This window comes from Pezoporus wallicus, unplaced genomic scaffold (assembly GCF_028554395.1).
Source record: "Pezoporus wallicus isolate ANWC-B61680 ecotype Strahan unplaced genomic scaffold, APGP_CSIRO_Pwel_v1 contig_8488, whole genome shotgun sequence".
Lineage (NCBI taxonomy): Eukaryota > Metazoa > Chordata > Aves > Psittaciformes > Psittacidae > Pezoporus > Pezoporus wallicus.
The window spans coordinates 210,202-229,117 of record NW_026641095.1 but is presented as its reverse complement, the minus strand read 5'-3'; the positions used below and the strand labels follow the sequence as shown (position 1 = coordinate 229,117).

At 50.5% G+C, this 18,916-nt stretch overlaps 2 protein-coding genes across 7 annotated transcripts; one reads left to right on the top strand and one right to left on the bottom strand.

The window, feature by feature from the left end:
- Positions 1-4,826, top strand: LOC130606055 (E3 ubiquitin-protein ligase RNF113A-like). Its single transcript, XM_057422000.1, has 10 exons — positions 1-109; positions 235-311; positions 404-508; positions 1,748-1,855; positions 2,082-2,191; positions 2,390-2,496; positions 3,019-3,108; positions 3,817-3,910; positions 4,417-4,523; positions 4,683-4,826. Exons 1-10 carry the CDS (start codon positions 10-12, stop codon positions 4,772-4,774), a joined length of 990 nt encoding a protein of 329 aa, XP_057277983.1. The 5' UTR covers positions 1-9; the 3' UTR covers positions 4,775-4,826.
- Positions 4,827-5,889: 1,063 nt separating this feature from the next.
- STRADA (STE20 related adaptor alpha) lies at positions 5,890-18,061 on the bottom strand. Of its 6 annotated transcripts, none has more exons than XM_057421995.1 (13): positions 18,016-18,059; positions 17,552-17,613; positions 16,270-16,327; positions 15,294-15,322; positions 11,348-11,450; positions 10,918-11,039; positions 10,696-10,804; positions 10,489-10,612; positions 9,480-9,651; positions 8,678-8,782; positions 8,292-8,533; positions 7,599-7,641; positions 5,890-7,220 (listed from the first exon to the last, which is right to left on the bottom strand). In XM_057421995.1, the coding sequence occupies exons 2-13, from the start codon at positions 17,561-17,563 to the stop codon at positions 7,068-7,070; spliced, it is 1,272 nt and encodes a 423-aa protein (XP_057277978.1). In that variant the 5' UTR covers positions 17,564-17,613; positions 18,016-18,059; the 3' UTR covers positions 5,890-7,067. The 6 variants fall into 6 exon arrangements, with proteins under 6 accessions (XP_057277978.1, XP_057277976.1, XP_057277975.1 ...); XM_057421993.1 differs by having other exon boundaries at positions 17,528-17,613; positions 18,016-18,058; XM_057421992.1 differs by lacking the exon at positions 7,599-7,641 and having other exon boundaries at positions 17,528-17,613; positions 18,016-18,061.
- Positions 18,062-18,916: the final 855 nt, after the last annotated feature.

Genomic DNA, 18,916 nt, shown 5'->3' with positions numbered 1-18,916 from the left:
CGGCGCAAGATGGCGGACGAGGGGCCCGTTTGCAGCTTCGTGTTCAAGAAGCGGGGCCCGGCGGCGGGCAGGGGCCGGCGCAAGCGGCCCAGCAGCGACCAGGAGCGGGGTGAGGGCGGGGGGGGACCCCGGGAGGCGAAGCAGGGCCTGGCGCTAGCACAGAGCGCCGGTGGGCGGGGGGTGAAGGGCTCCCGGGAGGCCCGGAGGCAGCGCTGAGCCCGGCTCTGCCCGCAGAGAGCAGTGGCGAGGAGGGCAGCCCGGTGGTGCGCAGGGAGCGGCGGCGGGAGCTCCCCAACCCCATGATCCAGAAGGTGAGGAGAGGAGAGGCGAGGAGAGGCGAGGCGGGGCCCGCGGAGCCGCGGCGCTGCCGGCCCTTCATCCCCGCCGCCTTCTCGCCCCTCAGACCAGGCGGTGCGCGAAGGAGAGGCCGGGCTACGCGCCCAGCAGCAGCGATGAGGAGGGTCCAGCAAAGGAGATCGGAGTCACCTATAAATCCACCAGGTCCGCGGTAAGAGCGTGAGGAATGGGGTATCCCCCTGCCGGTGTGGGATCGGGGCCGCCCCGGCCCTCCCCTCTTAGTAGAAGGTGTTGGGTTTACTCTCCCATTGCCATCCTCAGGAGGCTATGGAAGTTGGCCTTTCGCTCGTAGAGATGGGAATTAAAGCCCCAAGGGGCCACTGGACACGGCACAGGAGGGGGAGCTCTTGATCCAGGTTTGCCTTCGTGCTGGGGTTCGGGTTTCAGGTTTCCTTCGCAAAGGGTTCAGGGTGACTTGGGGTGCACCCGTCTTTATCCCTGTGAGCGGTGGTGGAGTAAGAGCTACAGAGAGGTGGTTTCCTTGGGATTGACGGCTCTGGGTGGGCTGTTAACATCTGCAGTGGAATCAGCTGTGTAGGTCTGGGCACAGCTCACAGTGCTGTGCCCACGGGGTTTTCCTCTTCATTTTCCTCTTGCTCCAGTGAAGTGTTGCCCATTAGTATGAGCCTGCACAGGATGTAAGCAGGTGTCAGTGCACATTCCCCTTCACACCTGTTTCTTTCTGTCCCTCTGTGTAAAGTGTCAATAATGCCTGAATGTCCCCAGTGAAAGCTGCAGGGTCAGACCAAGGTCTCCTTGTCACAGTAGAGATGAATATGAACCAAGCCTTGTGCTTTTGACTGCTGCCAAGGGGGGCAATGTGTTCTTAGCCCTCCTTCCCATAGGGAAAGAGGAGGTAACAGCTTTTGGCCTTCAAAAGCTTTTGGCACCTCAGTTAGATTTGGTTTTACTTGAGGCTGGTTGTAACTGTGCTGCTGTTCCTGAAGATAAAACCTGGGCTAGGTGTCTGTTTGCTCCATTAAAGAGGAATCTAAACCAGATCCCTGTAGTAAAGCTGAGTGTAAGCCACCCACAGCTGGGTTAAAAGGTCCCACAACATCCTGTGTGTAGGTGGGGGGGTCTCATGATGGAAGTGTTGGATATCGGAGACCTGAGCTCAGCTTCTGGCTGAGGGTGAAGGAATAAGGGACAAGTGTTTCCTGCCTCTGCAGGCTAAAACCTGGGAGCAGTGGGGAATTAGCACGTCAAGCACAAGGCTGGATCCAGCCCATGGGGGATTCTCTCTCTAAGGGACTGTAGAACCTGGTGGGAGGTGAAGCAGGCCACGTCAAGTCCTTGCGCTGTGACCAACCCTGCAGGCAGCCAGAGAGCTCTCTGCCTTGCACAGGTTTTCTCTTCACTCCTGTCACAAGTTCCTCTTGCTTTGCAGAAACCTGTTGGCCCAGAGGACATGGGAGCCACAGCAGTGTATGAGCTGGACACGGAGAAGGAGAAGGATGCTCAGGCCATCTTCGAGCGCAGCCAGAAGATCCAGGAGGTGGGAGAGCTCTTCCTCTGTGAAGAGCTGGTGCTTGACAGCAGCAGTGTCTGTGCTTTACTCATCCCTCATTTCCTCTCTGGAAGTATGAGGAGCCAAGAGTGCAAAGAATGTGGCATTAAGCATGGCAGGGCTGGGAAGGGAGACCTGGTGCCGGAGCGGTGAAAGCTCATCCATGTTATGAAGCTTTCCTGGTCTTTAATCTCCTTTCTTTTTGCCTGCTTAGGAGTTGAGAGGAAAGGAAGATGATAAAATTTACCGTGGCATTAACAACTACCAGAAGTATGTGAAGCCCAAGGACACATCCATGGGAAATGCCTCTTCAGGAATGGTCAGGTAGGTCGGGATGAGCCTCAGGACTGGGACCACAGAGGAGCTCAGGCACCATCCCCAAAAGCACCTGTCTGGGGCCTGAACTTCACTGTTGCTGCCAGCTTCTCTCTAACAAGCTTGGTGTCTGGTTCTGCCCAGGCCCCCAGGGGCCTTCCCCACTGCAGCTGCAGAGCCGGCCTGAGCCTTCTCCCACCCTTTCAGAAAAGGACCCATCCGAGCTCCAGAGCACCTGAGGGCCACGGTGCGATGGGACTATCAGCCCGACATCTGCAAGGACTACAAAGAGACTGGCTTCTGTGGCTTTGGAGGTGAGCAGGGGCTGCTCCGGGCCTGCAAAGGCATGCATTCCAGCTTGGGCTCTGTATCCATGGCACTAAGATGTGGACTTGTTGATGTACAGGCAGCTGTTTGCAGAGCTGATGGGTGATGCTGTTGCAGTTAGTTTATGTGATGTTCTGGTTGTGCCCTTCTGAGAGCCACTGGCCTCTAATGAGGGGTTATACAAGTCCTGGGGGGGACCCCTGGGATGTGCCACATTCCCACAGGAATTCTGGGCACTGAGGCCACATGAGGGAATGGATTTCCTGTTCCTTCCACCACTTCCCATGCGTGTCAATGCTGGAAGTGTCCCTGTGGCGCTTCCACAACCCTGAAAGCAATCCTGCACCTGCTCCAAGAGCACAGGCAGCAGGAAGCAACCAGGTTTCCCCTTCTGCTGGGCAGAGCTCAGGCTGCCCCTGCAGGAGGTGTCCTGGTAACACTGCCCTGCACAGCCTGGCTGCTCATTCCCCTTTCCTGGCTGCTCATTCCCCTTTCTTTGTGCTCCTCAGACAGCTGCAAGTTCCTCCACGACCGCTCAGACTACAAGCACGGATGGCAGATCGAGCGGGAGCTGGATGAGGGTCGCTATGGAGTCAATGGTAAGGCACCACCTCCCTGCTCACCCTGAGCTCATGGGGGAAGTGGTTCCCAGGTCCTGCCTTTCCCATGCCTTGGGGATACTGGATCACTAAGATCTTAGGCAGAAGCTCTTCCCTGTGAGGGTGCTGAGGCGCTGGCACAGGGTGCCCAGAGAAGCTGTGGCTGCCCCATCCCTGGCAGTGTTCAAGGCCAGGTTGGACACAGGGGCTTGGAGCAAGCTGCTCCAATGGAAGGTGTCCCTGGTTGACTTGATGATCCTAAAGGCCCTTTTCCAACCTGGTTGATTCTGTGATTCACTCAGTGTCCAGAGCTGTGGCCCAGGGCTCATCACCTGCTGTGCAGGGGTGGGGGAAAGGCTGAAGGGGTGTTCTCTGCTCAGCTGGTGACAGCTGCTTTGGAAGAAAATCTAAGATCAGAAGGAGGGGGCTGGAGGATATTGCTCTTTATAGCAGTGAGTGGGTGAGGGAGAAAGAACTGGCTCCTGGGAGATGAGCAACAAGCAAGCCTGGCTCATTAGACCCAATTATATCTCAGTCCCACATGTGTTACTGACATCAGCAGCAGCCAGATGCCAGAGCTCTGTTGTTTCCAGCACTGATTTAATCCCACCTGCTGCACTCTCTGGAGTTAATATTTCATGCCCCATGCATGGGCTGCTCTGGCTGCCTCTGCTCTTGCTCCAGTCTGCTTAACCCTGTCCTCTGCAGATGAGGAGAACTATGAGGTGAGCAGCGACGAGGAGGATATGCCTTTCAAATGCTTCATCTGCAGAAGTTCCTTCAAGAACCCCGTGGTCACCAAGTAAGTGGTGGGTTTGGCACGAGGAGCAATGTGACTGCCAGTCCATTTGTCGTTCACTATGGAGGCAAATACAAACAGTGTCACAGGCTGGTGGGTGGGACCTGCTGCTTGTCTGCCAGGGCTTTCTGTGCGTGGGGAAATCCTCTGGTATCCAGGAAGTCTGCAACTGGAGCATCTCCTTGGCGGGGACCTCAGGCTTTGTTATGCAGGCACCAGATGCTTCCATCTTTCTGCTTTTGTTTCCCTGACTTCATTCCTCATGCCACAACAATGGCACACTGCATTGTGTGAGCAGAGGAACAGGAGGATGGGGAGGCTGAGCTTGTGAGGATGAGGAGCAGGCTGCACTGCCAGCCCTCTCCCATGCTGCTGGGGACAGTGCTGCAGGGGGAGCTTTGCACGCAGCTGCCTTTGCATTCCCTGGGCTGTGGAGTCAACAGTGTCTTAACTCCTGGGCCCAGTGATTGTCTCTGCTCACTGGCAGTGGCTCCTGTGTCTCCTCCCAGGTGCAGGCACTACTTCTGTGAGGGCTGTGCCCTGCAGCACTACCGCAAATCCCAGCGCTGCTACGTGTGTGACAAGCAAACCAACGGAGTCTTCAACCCAGCCAAAGGTAACAGGCACCCATGGGGGAGAGTGGGAGCTTCCAGGGAAGCAGCCCGAGCAGCACCAGCTCTTGGTGGATCATTCTGGTGTTGGGCCTGGAGCTCCCAGCCCTGGGCTGGGACAGGCCCTGCACCCGAGTCTCATCCTGCCCATTCCTGTTTTCCAGAGCTCATGGCAAAACTGGAAAAACACAAAGCAGAGGAGGAAGAGGAGGATGAAGAGCAGCAGCATTCAGAGCATGGCGAGGATCCTCAATAGCAGAGGCCCCTGTTTTGTATCTACCTAATAAAGCTTTCATGGGACACAAAAACCAGCTCACAGCACTTGCCTTGGGGCCAGCAGCAGCCAGTGCTTGTGTATCAAGCAGCAGGTAGCTACTTAAAGAGTGTCCTCACATCCCCACTGTGCTGATCTGTGAAAGCATGAGAAGGACCAGGTAAGGTCAGGGTTTGAGTACCACTGCCTGTCTGCCTAGGGGCAGGAGGTGATGAAGCAGCCTCCAGTCACTTCCTAACTTCCCTTTCTGACCCAGATACTGCTGACTCCCTCTTAACTTTGCCCTGATCCTGCTTGCTTCCTGCTGCTGTGTAAGCATCAAACTCCCACTTAACTGAAGTCCATAATCTTTGAGCATGGAGCAAGCTGAAAGCATAGAAAGGGATGAGAAACAGCAGCTTGTTGTTCATCCTTCACCCTAAAAATGCAAACCTAGGGGAGAGTGGTGGGGTGCAGTTTTTGTGATTGAAGGCAGGCTGAGAGAGCTGGGCGCTGGTTCTGCCTGGAGAAGGCTCTGGAAGGGGAGACCTTAGAGCAGCTCCAGTGCCTAAAGGGGCTGCAGGAAACCTGGAGAGGGGCTTTGGACAAGGGCCTGTAGGGACAGGCCAAGGGGAATGGCTTTAACCTGCCAGAGGGGAGACTGAGATGAGCTCTCAGGCAGAAGCTCTTCCCTGTGAGGGTGCTGAGGCGCTGGCACAGGGTGCCCAGAGAAGCTGTGGCTGCCCCATCCCTGGCAGTGTTCAAGGCCAGGTTGGACACAGGGGCTTGGAGCAAGCTGCTCCAGTGGAAGGGGTCCCTGCCCATGGCAGGGGTTGGAGCTGGAGGAGCTTTAAGGTCCCTCCCAACCCAGGCTGGGATTCTATGATTTATGCAGCTCAGTGTTTTCCTTTCAATCTTTTATGCCCACCTCTTGGTTCCTAGGAGAACTCAGGAGAGGCTTTGAACTCCAGTGGGCAACACAGCTCTTCAGTCACCAGCCGTTCTGAACCATGAAGGCAGCTGGAACTCACTGGGTTGAGCTGTATGAAATGAAGGACACGAGAAGAGCCTGCGCCGTCCTTTGTGATCCCCTCCATCACCTTCCAGAGCCAGCAGACTTATAAAACAACTTCAGAAATAGTTTATTTGTTTTGGCAAAAAACTAGAGTAACAAACTTCATCTGCATTCAAGTACGGGTTCGACACACAATGAGGACCTGTGGCCAGCACCACTGCGCCACCTCCAGCACCCACGGTCCTTGGAAAGGTCAAACTCAAAGCCTTCACTTCACATCCAAACACCAACCCCAAGGAAGGGGGAGCACTGCTGCAGGAGCAGGGCAGAGTCACACAGCCATGAGTCAAGGGGAGCCAAGTTTTTCCCTGTTGGTCAGGCAGGGAGGGCAGCACAGCAGTGGTAATGGGAGGCTGAACTCTGTACATGATGTTCAGAGAGGAGTCATGCATGAAAATCAACTTCGTTTTCCTGTGCGCCAGGGGCAGGCACTGGGACCAAGCTGGTGTGAGTGGCTGGTGCTGTGAAACCAGCCCAGCTAAGGGGAGGCTCAGCTGGATGTGCTGGGGGTTAAGAAAGCTGATTCACTGGAAAGGGGTAAGCTTGGGCTGGTGACCCAAGCATCCCTGGGAGGAGAGGCTGGAATACCCCATCTGGTACTCAAGAGGGCTTGGGATCAAGTAAGAAGAGCCTCAAAAGCTCATTCCAGAGCTGGAAAAGAATCCAGTGCTGCAGAGAACACCCAGTGCAGTGGTTGTGAATGGAATGAAATTGGGTCTCTTTCATTTCAAAGCAGAACCTAGATTTAAGGTCATCCTCCCTTTTTAACCCACATTGTCAAAACTTACCTGTGACAGCTCTGAGGAGCTTGAAGAGAATGCCTCAAACCAAGAGCTGCCACCTCCCTGTCACTCTAAGGCACCCTTCAAGGAGGAAGAACCAAAGGGGAGGGACGTGGAGCCTTCAACTGGGGAACGAGGAAGCCAGTGATTTTCAGGAACACATAAATAAAAGACCATAACTACACAGACTCACTCAACCCACTCGAGTGATCTGCCAGTGTAGATCTGGGCACAGCACCATCCAGAGGACTCCACACTTCCCTGGGGCTGATCCTTTCCAGGTCGGGTCTGTGCGTTTGTACGTAAACAGGCAGCTGCAGTTCCTTCCCAAGGACCTGTAAACTCTCCTATGCGTAACATTCACCACCTTTTATGAGCACAGCCAATGAATTACAATGCCCAGAAAGCTCCTCCAGAGCCAGGCGCAGTCCCTGTTTCTCTAGAACTCCCAGTCATCCACATCCAGCTGCTCCAGGTTGGATACCAGCCCAAAAATGCCACTGGGATCCTGCGGCCTCGTTCCTTCCAAGTTGGTGATTGGGGTGACGGGGCGCAGAAGTTCAGGGAGTGCTTCGGAAGCGCGGCGCTTGATCTGCACAGAGAGAACTGAGGTGCTGAGCTGCCTCCCCACACGGCCTAGCACCAACACGGGGACAGGCAGAAGCAAGGCCCAGGTCACCTCAGTTTGGTCTCATTAAGGACCGGGTTAGGACTGGCCTGGCCCTGTGGGTGCCAAACTGTTCTGGTGTACAGGACAGGCAGGTTTCCATCCTCTGTTCAGGTAAGGACTTTGGGAACAGCCCATCCACCTCCCAGGAGAATCAAACTGCACTACACTTACACCAGACTAACTGAATCCTGTCAGATCACAGGAAATTCAGCGACTTCCCCCCCCCCATCCAGTTCAGTGACAGCAAAACAACTACAGAAAAGCCCCTGTTCTTTATCTGCCATTAAAGGAGCTCCTTACCTGCTTGAAAAAGGGGTGGTTCAGCAGAGTGCCAGCGCTTGGCCTGTGGAAGGCAGTGAGGATCAAGTAAGTAACAAGTGTCAGCGTTTAAAGTTAGGGAGTGGGAGAAGAGAGCAGGGTCCTTCCTGCCTCTCATTTCTCAGCTATAGGAGGTTTCCCTTTTGTAACCAGGAGCACTGTTTGTGTTCGCATGTTTTATGCCAGCACCTGCACAAGTCACTGACGTGCACACCCCAACCTTTGGTCAAGTTTCTGAGCAGGGAGGTGTGCTGGGGAGGTTTGTCATGGAGGAGGACAACTTCACACTCATTACAGAGGAAAACACAGCTGATCATCACCTCCCCTTGTCATCTCTGCTGGCTGAACAGCAGACATTGGCAGTGATGGAAGCTGGCTAAACAGAGCCTCCCAGGGACCAGAAATTCAAGTTGTTCAGTTTATTTTCCTGCCATGTAGCACCGCTCTACCCCTCCAAGGCTGCAAAGCAGTTCTTCAGGTTCTCTTACAGAATCTTGAATCATGAGCACTTTAAGTGCCCCAAGTATTAACACTGCTCTTGTTTTACAGGCTAGGACTGCTCCTCTCAATGTATGGAGCACATCCTCACGCCACTCCAACCACCTCAAACCACCTCTGCTGGCTCTCATGGTTTAAGCAGCCCTGGAATAGTGCAGGTCTGTGAAGCTGCTTTACCTGAAGTCAGGATTCCGCTGGAGGCACTGCTCCACAAAGTTATGGAAGCAGGTGGAGAAGGTCCGAAGATAAGGGTGCAGGGTTGGCTCCCCATTGGCTGCTCTCACGTTGCTGACAGCCATATTCTCACCCATCCCATAATTTGCACTTGAACGGGAGGTCTTCATGGTCAGCTCATCAGCAGGAATTGTGGTGGTGTCAAGCAAGCAGGGAACAGTTCCATTCAGCTTCTCCAAGAGCATCTAGAATAGATGGGACAGAAGCAACATCACATGCAGTAGGATTTCGCATTCAGACAATACCCTTGCGTCTTCACATCCCAGTGCAGCAAAGCAGTTCCATGTGCCAGGAAGAAGGATAAGAAAGGAACAGCTTTTAAACCTTACCTGGGTAGAAGGCATGTCTTTGAATGGTACATGGCCGTTTGCCAGCTCACAGGCCGTTATCCCTATGCTGTAGATGTCAGATTTTGCATCGTACCCCTGCAGATTCTAAATGAAAAGAAAACTCAGCCTTGTGGACTTCGAATCACAGAACCATAGAATCGTTAGGGTTGGAAAGGACCTTAAGATCATCCACTTCCAACCCCCTGCCGTGGGCAGGGACACCTCCCACTAAACCATGGCACCCGGGGCTCTGTCCAACCTGGCCTTGAACACTGCCAGGGATGGAGCATTCACAGCTTCCCTGGGCAACCCATTCCAGTGCCTCACCACCCTCACAGGAAAGAATTTCCTTCTTATATCCAATCTACATGTGACTTACACGTGATTGCACTGTGATTCCCATGGATAATGTGATTCCCACAGCTAATGGGAATAATCTGTAGAGGCACCTACAGGAAAACTTTTTGGTCAAACCGATGAGACAAAATTCTATCCACTTGCCCTGTGCCCACCCCAAATCTGTTTCCTGCAGCCCCTCCCTTTTCCTTGCATTTGCACACCTTCCTCTGGAGAGAAAGGAAAGACAGTGTTCTCACAGAGATTTCTCAGCAACTGCCCCCTTTTGACAGGAATATGGGTTTCCCCTTGCTGGGGGTCACTGGTTTTAAGGTAAAAACAGGGAGCTCATAATGAGAAAAAGGAGCTTTTGTCATGTCCCCTGCTCCAAACATGCCACAAGCACTCAGGAATCATTCAGGAATACTATGTACCACTAAAAAATAGTATTTTATTTTAAACACACCTGCTGCAAGACTTCAGGGCTGAGCCAAGGCAGGACTTTGATGCTGTATTTGGGGAAGTCATGAACTACTTTGAGTCGCTGCCCATGGTTGATCATACTGAGATTACTGCGCAGGCCAGAGAGGTAAACCTTCCCATCCACAGAGATCAGGATATGGCTGGCTTTGACACTCCTGGAAAAGAGTAAAAGCAGTCAGCTCCTCTGGCTTCAGGAGTGGTGTTCCTTACAAGAATATCATCCTTCCTTTCGAGGAAGGCTTAGTGCAGAAGGGCATGGCAGAGGATGTAAGACAGGCACAGCTAAGCTGGATTTCTTTTACAGTACATACAATAGAAGTAGTAAGCAGTAATAACCTACAACTTTCAGCATATGAAATGTACAGAAGAGGGATGTATAAGAGGAGAACTATGCCAAGACAGTGATTTAGAAAGAGATCGTTCTAGTACTAAACAGAAACTCAACCTAGGTGAGCACCTAGGGAAAGGCTAAAAAGCTTATTTCACTGGATGGTACTTGGGCTCCCTGAATGCTGCTCAAAACCACTTCTACAACCATTAACGTGACTCTATTCACTCACTCTGCAGGACCCCAAAGAATGTTTCTGTGGCAAGGGGGAAATGCAGGACTAAGGGTTACAGACCCAGGACCTTCCACAGTAACAGGGAAAATCTCTCCTACCGCTGACAGTCTGGAGACTATCAATAGTACCCAAACAGAGCCTTAACAAGTCAACCTGTCAACATGAGCTGCAGGGTGATTTTAGATACTCAGTTTATCATATAACAACCTTATCTTTGGGATAAGCTTGCTCTACAGTGACACTTTCATGCAGTTTAGTAAGATCAATGATGTAATTTCCCGTATCACTGACTTGTTTCAACAGTAAAGTAACACAGACTTGGTAATGCATCACCCCACATCTCTTAACTATTCACTCTGCTCTAACAATGAGCAGTGCTTCTGAGAACTTCCAATAGAAGGAGAATGGATCCCCCCTATTTTTAAATACCTATGTACATAGCCCATATGGTGGATGTAGTCAAGTGCTTTCAATACGCCTTGGAGGATATATGCAATGGCCAGTTCACTCATCCCATCCATAAAATGGGTACAGATCAGATCTTTTGCAGAACCTAAAAAGAAACAAAACGCCTCTTAAATGGTCAGAAAAAAGCCCCAAGGGTATGATGCACAAAGGTAGTCCCTCTTCACCTACCATAGGCCATGAAAGACGTCACCACCCACAGCTCATTGTCAGCTATGAAAGTTGCTTTGTATGGCACGATGTTGGGGTGGTTGAAGAGCTTGGAAACATGAAGTTCCCCCTAAAAGAAATATATTTTAACTGCATTTAGTAAATGCACAGCATTGGCAAGCACTGCTCTTGCTGACTGTCCTCTCCCAAACTTGCATTATGGTATTAGTGGATTCATGTTACCTGCAAGAATGTGACCATTTCATTTGTGCAGGCCTCCAAGTTCACTCTTCTGACTGTGACATACTCTCCTGTGGGTTTATACTTGGCCAGGTTCACAACCATCAAGTCTTCAAAGCCTCTGCCTGAAAGAGAAGGCATTAAAGCTTCAGCAGTACTTCTGGGGAACTCCTCCTGTCCTTGACCCTTAAATAATCTTTACACTCATTTACTGAAACTATTTTTTGCCTTGTGAAAAGGAGTAATCGTTCCAAAAGATACTACCTTCCTTGGCACGTATCCCAGCGAGGAAATTGTCCTAACCTGTAATATTACCCTGTCTTTCAAGTTCAGATCTGACATGCAATGAAATGGTGAGGCTACAGCTCCACCAAGGACAAGGACAGGTTTCAGGAGTTCTGATCCTCCAGCCCATGACTAGTAGCAGTATTACCTATGATAGTGAGCAACTCGTAACAGCTGCTGTCTGGCTGGAAGTTGCTCATGGTGTCCCTTTTAGGGGAAGGAGCTATCGACTCGGAGCTCGCCTCATTTGTCTGGGGAAAGAAACAAAGTCAGGTCAAGAGAAGTGAGGATCACACAACAGTCATCTGCTCCTTAGATTACCACACACCTCAAAAGAGTAAGACAGGACTGAACACAGAAGGAAATGTAACAGCTGTTCAAATCACTGTAAGCAGTTACTTATCCACTGAAATCCAGGAGATGCCTCATTTCAGAAGATCCAGACATCTGTGTTTAAAACAGGTCACCATACAATTTCTTTAGGAACATTTGGATAAAGCCAATTATCATTCCCCAAGACAGCTTACAGTAACTACCTGTCTGCCATCAATTACAAGTTTCTGTGCCACCCTCCTGCTGCCTCAGCAAAGGCCAAAGGAAACCTTGTTTACAGCACTGCTCTGCACCGTGGCAGATGATCCCTGGCTGCAGGAACAGGCTTCTACTGTCCAGCTGCTCACCGGTGGCAAGAGTAGAACAGTAGAAGGGATGAAGCAACTTAGCTCAAGAGATGAAGATCACAGATGAAGAAAGAAGCACCAAATCAAAGAAAAAACAACTTAACTGCAAAGCATTAGTGCTTACAGGAGAAAAGAAGAAAAGGAGAAGACCCCACATCACATGAGGAAGCAGCCTCCAAGCTGTCACCTTTCCTCACTGCAGCTGACATCAAGCTCCCTCCTTTATATGCACATAAATCTTTCCAAGCAGGATTCTGCAGAGGACAAACCTCAATGTTCTTGCAAGTTCCATTATCACTTCTAACTCCCTCAAATTCCCAAAGTCACAGGAAGAGCATCCTAATGGAGATCCAAATTTACTCAGTGCCTAAAATCAGATTTAGTTCTCTCCAATTTCCAGCACATCAACTTCTCCTGACATTTGCAACTCCAGCTCATTTTTTCCACCTCATTCTTCTTCAACTGCAGATGCCCTTCATCAGACCTTTTCTCATGGTACATGAAGCAGAAAAGGCTTGTGCATTTCCCCACAGTGACAGCAAATGCTCTTTTTTTCCATCACTGAAAGATGAAAACAACACAGCTGAAAGACAAGGAACTTGCTGTTCTACACTTGGTAGGGTAAATGGAGTGTGATGAGCACAGACATCAATTTGCCATACACTGCCTTTGTGTCCCCAGGTATACTTTGGGAGTAAAGTAACAGTCACACCTCCCAAGTTCCACCCTTTCAACTGACCTTGAACAGCAACATTTTACCCCTTTCTGCCTACCTTTAAAATGGGTCTTTTTCAGTTAAGGGACTTGTGAACAATGCTATTGTGCCACTTCAGCTCACACAACTCCAGCGCAGCAACTCAGTCCTGTTCCAGGGTAGTTAACCCCAGAGACCTCAGCAGGCCCAAATCCTTTATTCTAGCTCTAATGCTACACAAATGCTGTTCCTTGGCTGAGAATAGGCAGCAGCAACTTTCCATTCAGGATTTTAAACTTGTGTTAAAGCAGCCTGTCAATTCTGATCTCGATTGCAGCATTCATTACTTCTTCCAGCAATTCCTGTCAACAGCAAGATTGCCAGGAGAGACACACAGGCAGATGGAAACCTCTGAAGCAGAAAGGCACCACCAAGGAAGTGAAAGCAGGAGGCTCTGCTAAGCAGTGTTATGGAGCTGGTGAAACATGGAGCGGTATGTAAGTGGCTTCCTTTAGTAAAGTCCACTCTAGATACAGCATAAGCCAACAAAACAGATGCAAAATAAATTTAATATTATTAATGGTGCAATTTCAGCAGTAATGGGAAAATACCATAAACTCCCTTCTAAAGTACCTTCCAGTACATCAGAGGTCATCACTCACCTCTCTTCATGCTAGCAGTGACCAAGAACTGAGAGTTAATGCAAAAGGAGCTCTACCAGCAATTTATCAACATCATTCAAGAGTTTAAAAACACACAAAACAAGTTAAACTGAAATGTCATTTATGAAATACTGCAAGAAAGCTCTTCAGTGGTTTCACACAGGACAACTTTTGGTGTATGGTCAAAAGCAAAAGCAGCTGCAAAATGAAGTCACGTATGAGTAGCATTATGGCATGACCTTCATTAAGGGCTTTCCAGCTTGTTGATCTGATTTTAATTTGAGATAGATTGAAGGAAATTAACCTTTGAAAGACATCTCCTGTTCTAAATGCCATAAGACAATCAATTAGGTGATGCTAGCAAGGATCTGCATTTGCCAAATGCCCTTCATCTGAGTTAGGAACAGGGAATGTTGGTTTTGTTCTGCTGCCTTCCTCTCCCTACCCCTCATTCCCTCACTTCCAGCATAAAACTCTTTCTCCCACCCGTCTTCCCAAATGCTTTACCTTTTTCTCTAGGCCTGATGGAGAAAATAAGTTTTTATTTAGAGTAAAAGTCAAATGAGAGTCAGCAATACCACTGCAAAAGTGTCCAAACCCCAAGTGAATACCTGAACTAAAGCAGAACAGATGCTAATCAAAATTTGCTTCCAGCCCAGCATATGTGTAATGCTCAGCAATTTGATACAAAGTGTGAATTTACTTGACTTTACACAAAACGCTGCATATCCGTCTCATATTTTCTGCTTTGTTTGTGCCAGCAAATGACAGCCACTGGCACAAAGATCAATTATAAACAGCTTGAACTGACAGAATCAAATCCTACTTAATTTGTGTTTGTAATTAGCTTAAACTAGAGCAATACCTGCACACCAAAGTGCTTCAATACAGGGTGGGGAGGTGGGAAATCATTTAGACAAATCCGTTCAATCAGAAGTTGTTATTCCATGAGCATTGCTCATTATGAACTAGACTGTGTGTGATCAGGGCCTGCAGAACACAAAGCATCCAGGTGAAGTTTCCACCTGCCTTTTTGACCAAACGTTCCATGTTTGCTGGTGATTTTAGTTTTTAAGAGGCAAAACTCTCTCTCTGTGCATGGAACTGGCTCTGAAGACAAGCAGACAACAGGAGGCAAAGTCACCTCAAACTTGCATGATGTTTGGTTTTGATGTCAGAGCCTCTGTTGTGGCTGCTCTACAGGGAACAGAAAGGAAATCAGGGTCAGTGTGTTCAGAAGGGAACACTGGGTTTGAATGGCCAACCAGCTTCCTTGGGCCTAGTTTTCAGATCATAAAATCATGGAACTATACAATGGTTTGGGTTGGAAGGGACACCTTCCACCGGAGCAGCTTGCTCCAAGCCCCTGTGTCCAACCTGGCCTTGAACACTGCCAGGGATGGGGCAGCCACAGCTTCTCTGGGCACCCTGTGCCAGCGCCTCAGCACCCTCACAGGGAAGAGCTTCTGCCTAAGAGCTCAGCTCAGTCTCCCCTCGGGCAGGTTAAAGCCATTCCCCTTGGCCTGTCCCTACATCCCTTGTCCAAAGCCCCTCTCCAGGTTTCCTGCAGCCCCTTTAGGCACTGGAGCTGCTCTCAGGTCTCCCCTTCAGGAGCCTTCTCTTCTCCAGGCTGACCCAGCCCAGCTCTCTCAGCCTGGCTCCAGAGCAGAGCTGCTCCAGCCCTTGCAGCATCTCTGTGGCTTCCTCTGGATTTACTCCAACATAGAAGTCCCATAAATTAACCTCTTTTACTCTAAACCAGAGAGATATGCTTTTCTGAAGAATCAGATCTAAATAACCTCAGGAGGGTGAGGGTAGGGGGAATGGTGACACCAATACAAATCCAAGAGATTAAAAGCTTTGACCTGTCATGTACAGTTGGAAAACCACACACCAAAATCTCCACTCCAGGGTGAAACCTGTTTCCACACTTGTAGAACTAAATATAGAGATGAGATATTTAACTAAGAGAAAAAGAAAAGAATGAAACTCAAACTTCCACAAGGAATAATCTCCATGCAATGAACCACAGCACCACAGCCTGCAAAAGTCACTTACTTTTCTCCGAGAGTCACCCAGAGGCTGCTCTGGAGTAAAGAAATTAATTGTTCACTATGTGTTCAACAGATACCCATTCAAAATATAGTGGGAAAAGTGAGTAAATAACCCTGCATGCTACTTGGTGATACCAAAGGGGGGGGGGGATGATAATGTTGAACAGAGTCATTTAATTCACACATAAGGCTGCAGCACTGAAAACCATAGAATCATAGAATCAACTAGGTTGGAAAAGACTTTTAAGAATCAAATTATAGTACAAGTATGGAGATTAAAGGGATTCCCATAGTGCTACTGTTCATATACCCAACATATATGTGACAATCTTTTTATCATACCTCTAAACACATTCAAAAATTGCATATCTACTTTGCTTAAATACAGAAGAACTACCCAAAGTTTATTTAAAGTAGTGAGAATTCTTCCACTCCACCTGGAAGCTCAAGATAGAGACACCCTTCCTATGCTCTGACCTCCTTCCATGGCACCCATTCTGCAGCCTAGTGGGCAGTTTGGTTCCTTATGCACAAAGCAGAACAGGAGCCTACCAGCTGTTCTAGGGGCACACTGGGGAGTTGTCACAGAAACATAGAACAGTCAGGGTTGGAAAGGACCTTAAGATCACCCAATTCCAACCCCCTGCCGTGTCATCAGTTTCAAAATCCGTTTTTACTCTGAAAATGATAATTAACCTTCCCAACCCCCGAATCTATCTTTTGCATAGGGAAAGGTTGTATTGGTTATGCTAAGAAAGGCAGAATGCAGGGTCTGAAAACAGTGCTGCCACCCACAAGAAGCTGGATCTTGGACACTTCCATATTAACTTTACGTGCTTCCCCTGCTTGAATAAGCAGATCTGGTGCTACAAGGAGAGTTATTCATTATTCTACTGTTAAGATACATATTTACAATGAAATTAACAGACCTTGCAGCCAAAACACTTCTAACAATGTCATTTAATGAGAGGAAAACTTACCTCCAAACAGTTCGAACTCTCTTAAGCCCTCAACAATGAACTTTTCAGACACCCACCGCTGAAAGAAGCCAAAGCAGTTCATCAGTTAATCCACAGAGAAACAAGTTTCTTTTCCACCTCCCCAACAAAAGAGAAGAGAATCATAACACTTCAAGGATTCTACTGTGGTCTCAAACCAACCAGCTGCAACATCAGAGTTCCAGCCTTACTTTAGATAAGGATATTCTCTTCTCCTGCCACTGCAATGGCGTGCACCTAACAACTACTGCTCTTCCTGACCAACATGCACTTGCAACAACAGGTAACATCATTTGTAACGCTCAAACAAGAACCCTTATACATGCACACACAGCAAAAATAAGCAGCATGCTGCAACTTGCTTGTATAGCCAAATAGAAGCTGGTTGGTTTAAACAGATGTAAGAAATGCTTCAACTATTTACAAGGAGGTGATGTCTTAGAGAACTGAGGGGTTTTTTTGCTATATATCTATCGACTGGATGCAAAATTAGAAGAGAAATATGTTAGTGGTGTTTTTCTCCAGAATTCATGCTTTATTTGGCTGCAAGCATTAGATCGTGCGGAGGAATCTCTATTCACCTCTGTGATTCAAAGAGGAATAGATATCCACAGACACAGCACACCAAAGAAGATACAATTTTAGGCTTGCAGAGTGCTGATCATGTAGCATTAAATAAGCAATTGCAAACACTGCCACGTTAGAGGCTGTCTAGTTGGTAACATAACTGAAGAAGCATAGCTTATGCTGTTCAGTGCAAGGGAAGCCAGTCCTAGAAAGCACCACCAAGTCTTTAGGTGACAACAACTCAAACCCTGTCCCTAACACCACCATTTAAAGGCATTTCCTCACACGAAACTTCCTCGCTTAAAAACGCAGTTAAACGAAGCTGTCGTGTGTGGTTAAGGGTTAAGTTTAGGGTGAAAACCACGGGCTGTCGGTGGGGGACACAGCGAGGTGGTAACTCCTTCAAGCACGGCAGGAAGCAGCCAGCACCACCGCACTTTCTCTTCATGACAGCGCCCGTTAAACCCCCTCCCTCGCTCTGCATACAGAGGAAATACACGCGTGGAAGCCATAGACCCTCCAGCACAGGGGTTTTAACCAGCCCCCCGCAGGTCTGAACGCCGCCTTAAGGTGCTTTCCAGGAGGGCAGCCCCGCCGCAGCACCTCGGCACAAGCGCAAGGCTCTCCCGACACGCCGGCGCCAGAGGGAAGCTGGAAGAGGTTCAACACTCACCCTAATCCGTTCGGGTTTACTTACAAGAAAAGACATGGAATCCGCGTTACCGTTACCACACGCAGCTCGGGAAAGGACGGGCAAACCTGCGGGCACAACGGCGGTCACCCCGAGCACAACGGCGGTCACCCCGGGCACAACGGCGGTCACCCCGGGGCACAACGGCGGTCACCCCGGGCACAACGGCGGTCACCCGGGGCACAACGGCGGTCACCCGGGGCACAACGGCGGTCACCCCGGGCACAACGGCGGTCACCCCGGGCACAACGGCGGTCACCGCGGGCACAACGGCGGTCACCCCGGGCACAACGGCGGTCACCCCGGGCACAACGGCGGTCACCCGGGGCACAACGGCGGTCACCGCGGTCACCCCGGGCGCAGCGCCCGCCCACCCACCCGCTCCCCGGCAGCCCCACAGCGCCGAGCGAGGAGCGCGGACAAGGCCGGTGAACACGGCCCGGGGCCCACGGGGCCTCCTCCCCCCTCACCCGCGCCTCCAGCTGCGGCCGCCGCTCCACCGGCACGGAGACGCCGCGCGTGTGACGCAAGCACGCCGTCGCGTCACCCGGCGCGAGGGTAACGTCGCGTCGCGTCGCCTTGCCGGCGGGAAGGGGCCGGCGCCATGTTGGTCGCCTCAGGGGGCAGTGGAGGCTGCCGCGTTTAGCAGAGGCGGTAAATCTGCCACGGCTGCCCCTCCTGAGGTGTTTAATAGCTTCATTGGTGATGTCAGTGAGTGGATCGAGGGCACCCGCTGTAAATTTGGCTGGCAGACTTGATCTGCAGAGGGATCTAGACAGGCTGGACCGATGGGCTGTTGCGATGGTACCAGATTCAACAAGGCAAAGGACCTGCATTCAGGCAACAACCACCCCCTGCGGCGTTCCAGGCTTAGCGAGAGAGTGGCTGGAAAATGCTTGTGGCAGAGACCTGGGGATGCAGCCAAGAAGCCCCCAGCATCCTGGCCTGTACCAGCAGCAGTGCGGCAGCAGGGCCAGGCAGGGATTGTGCCCCTGCACTGGGCACTGGTGAGGCCTCACCTCAAGTCCTGTGTTCAGCTCTGGGCCCCTCACTACAAGAGAGACATTGAGGTGCTGGAGCGGGGCCAGAGAAGGGCAATGGAGCTGGTGCAGGGCCTGGAGCACAAATGTGATGGGGAAGGGCTGAGGGACCTGGGGGGGACCTGATCACTGCCTACAACTGCCTGAGAGGAGGATGGAGCCAGGAGGGGCTGGGCTCTGCTCCCAAGGAACAAGGGATGGGACAAGAGGAACCGGCCTCAAGCTGCACCAGGGCAGGTTTAGATGGAGCTGAGGAACAATTCCTGCCCCAGAGGGTGCTCAGGCATTGGAACAGGCTGCCCAGGGCAGGGCTGAAGTCACCGTCCCTGCA

Coding starts and splice junctions, on each gene's coding strand:
- LOC130606055 (XM_057422000.1), top strand. CDS start 10: ATGGCGGACGAGGGGCCCGTTTGCAGCTTCGTGTTCAAGAAGCGGGGC. Junction 1,856..2,081: donor GCAGCCAGAAGATCCAGGAG/GTGGGAGAGCTC, acceptor TTGCCTGCTTAG/GAGTTGAGAGGAAAGGAAGA. Junction 3,911..4,416: donor AAGAACCCCGTGGTCACCAA/GTAAGTGGTGGG, acceptor GTCTCCTCCCAG/GTGCAGGCACTACTTCTGTG.
- STRADA (XM_057421992.1), bottom strand. CDS start 17,563: ATGTCTTTTCTTGTAAGTAAACCCGAACGGATTAGG. Junction 9,652..10,488: donor CATATGGGCTATGTACATAG/GTATTTAAAAAT, acceptor ACTCTTTTCCAG/GAGTGTCAAAGCCAGCCATA. Junction 8,534..8,677: donor AAGACATGCCTTCTACCCAG/GTAAGGTTTAAA, acceptor CATCTATTCTAG/ATGCTCTTGGAGAAGCTGAA.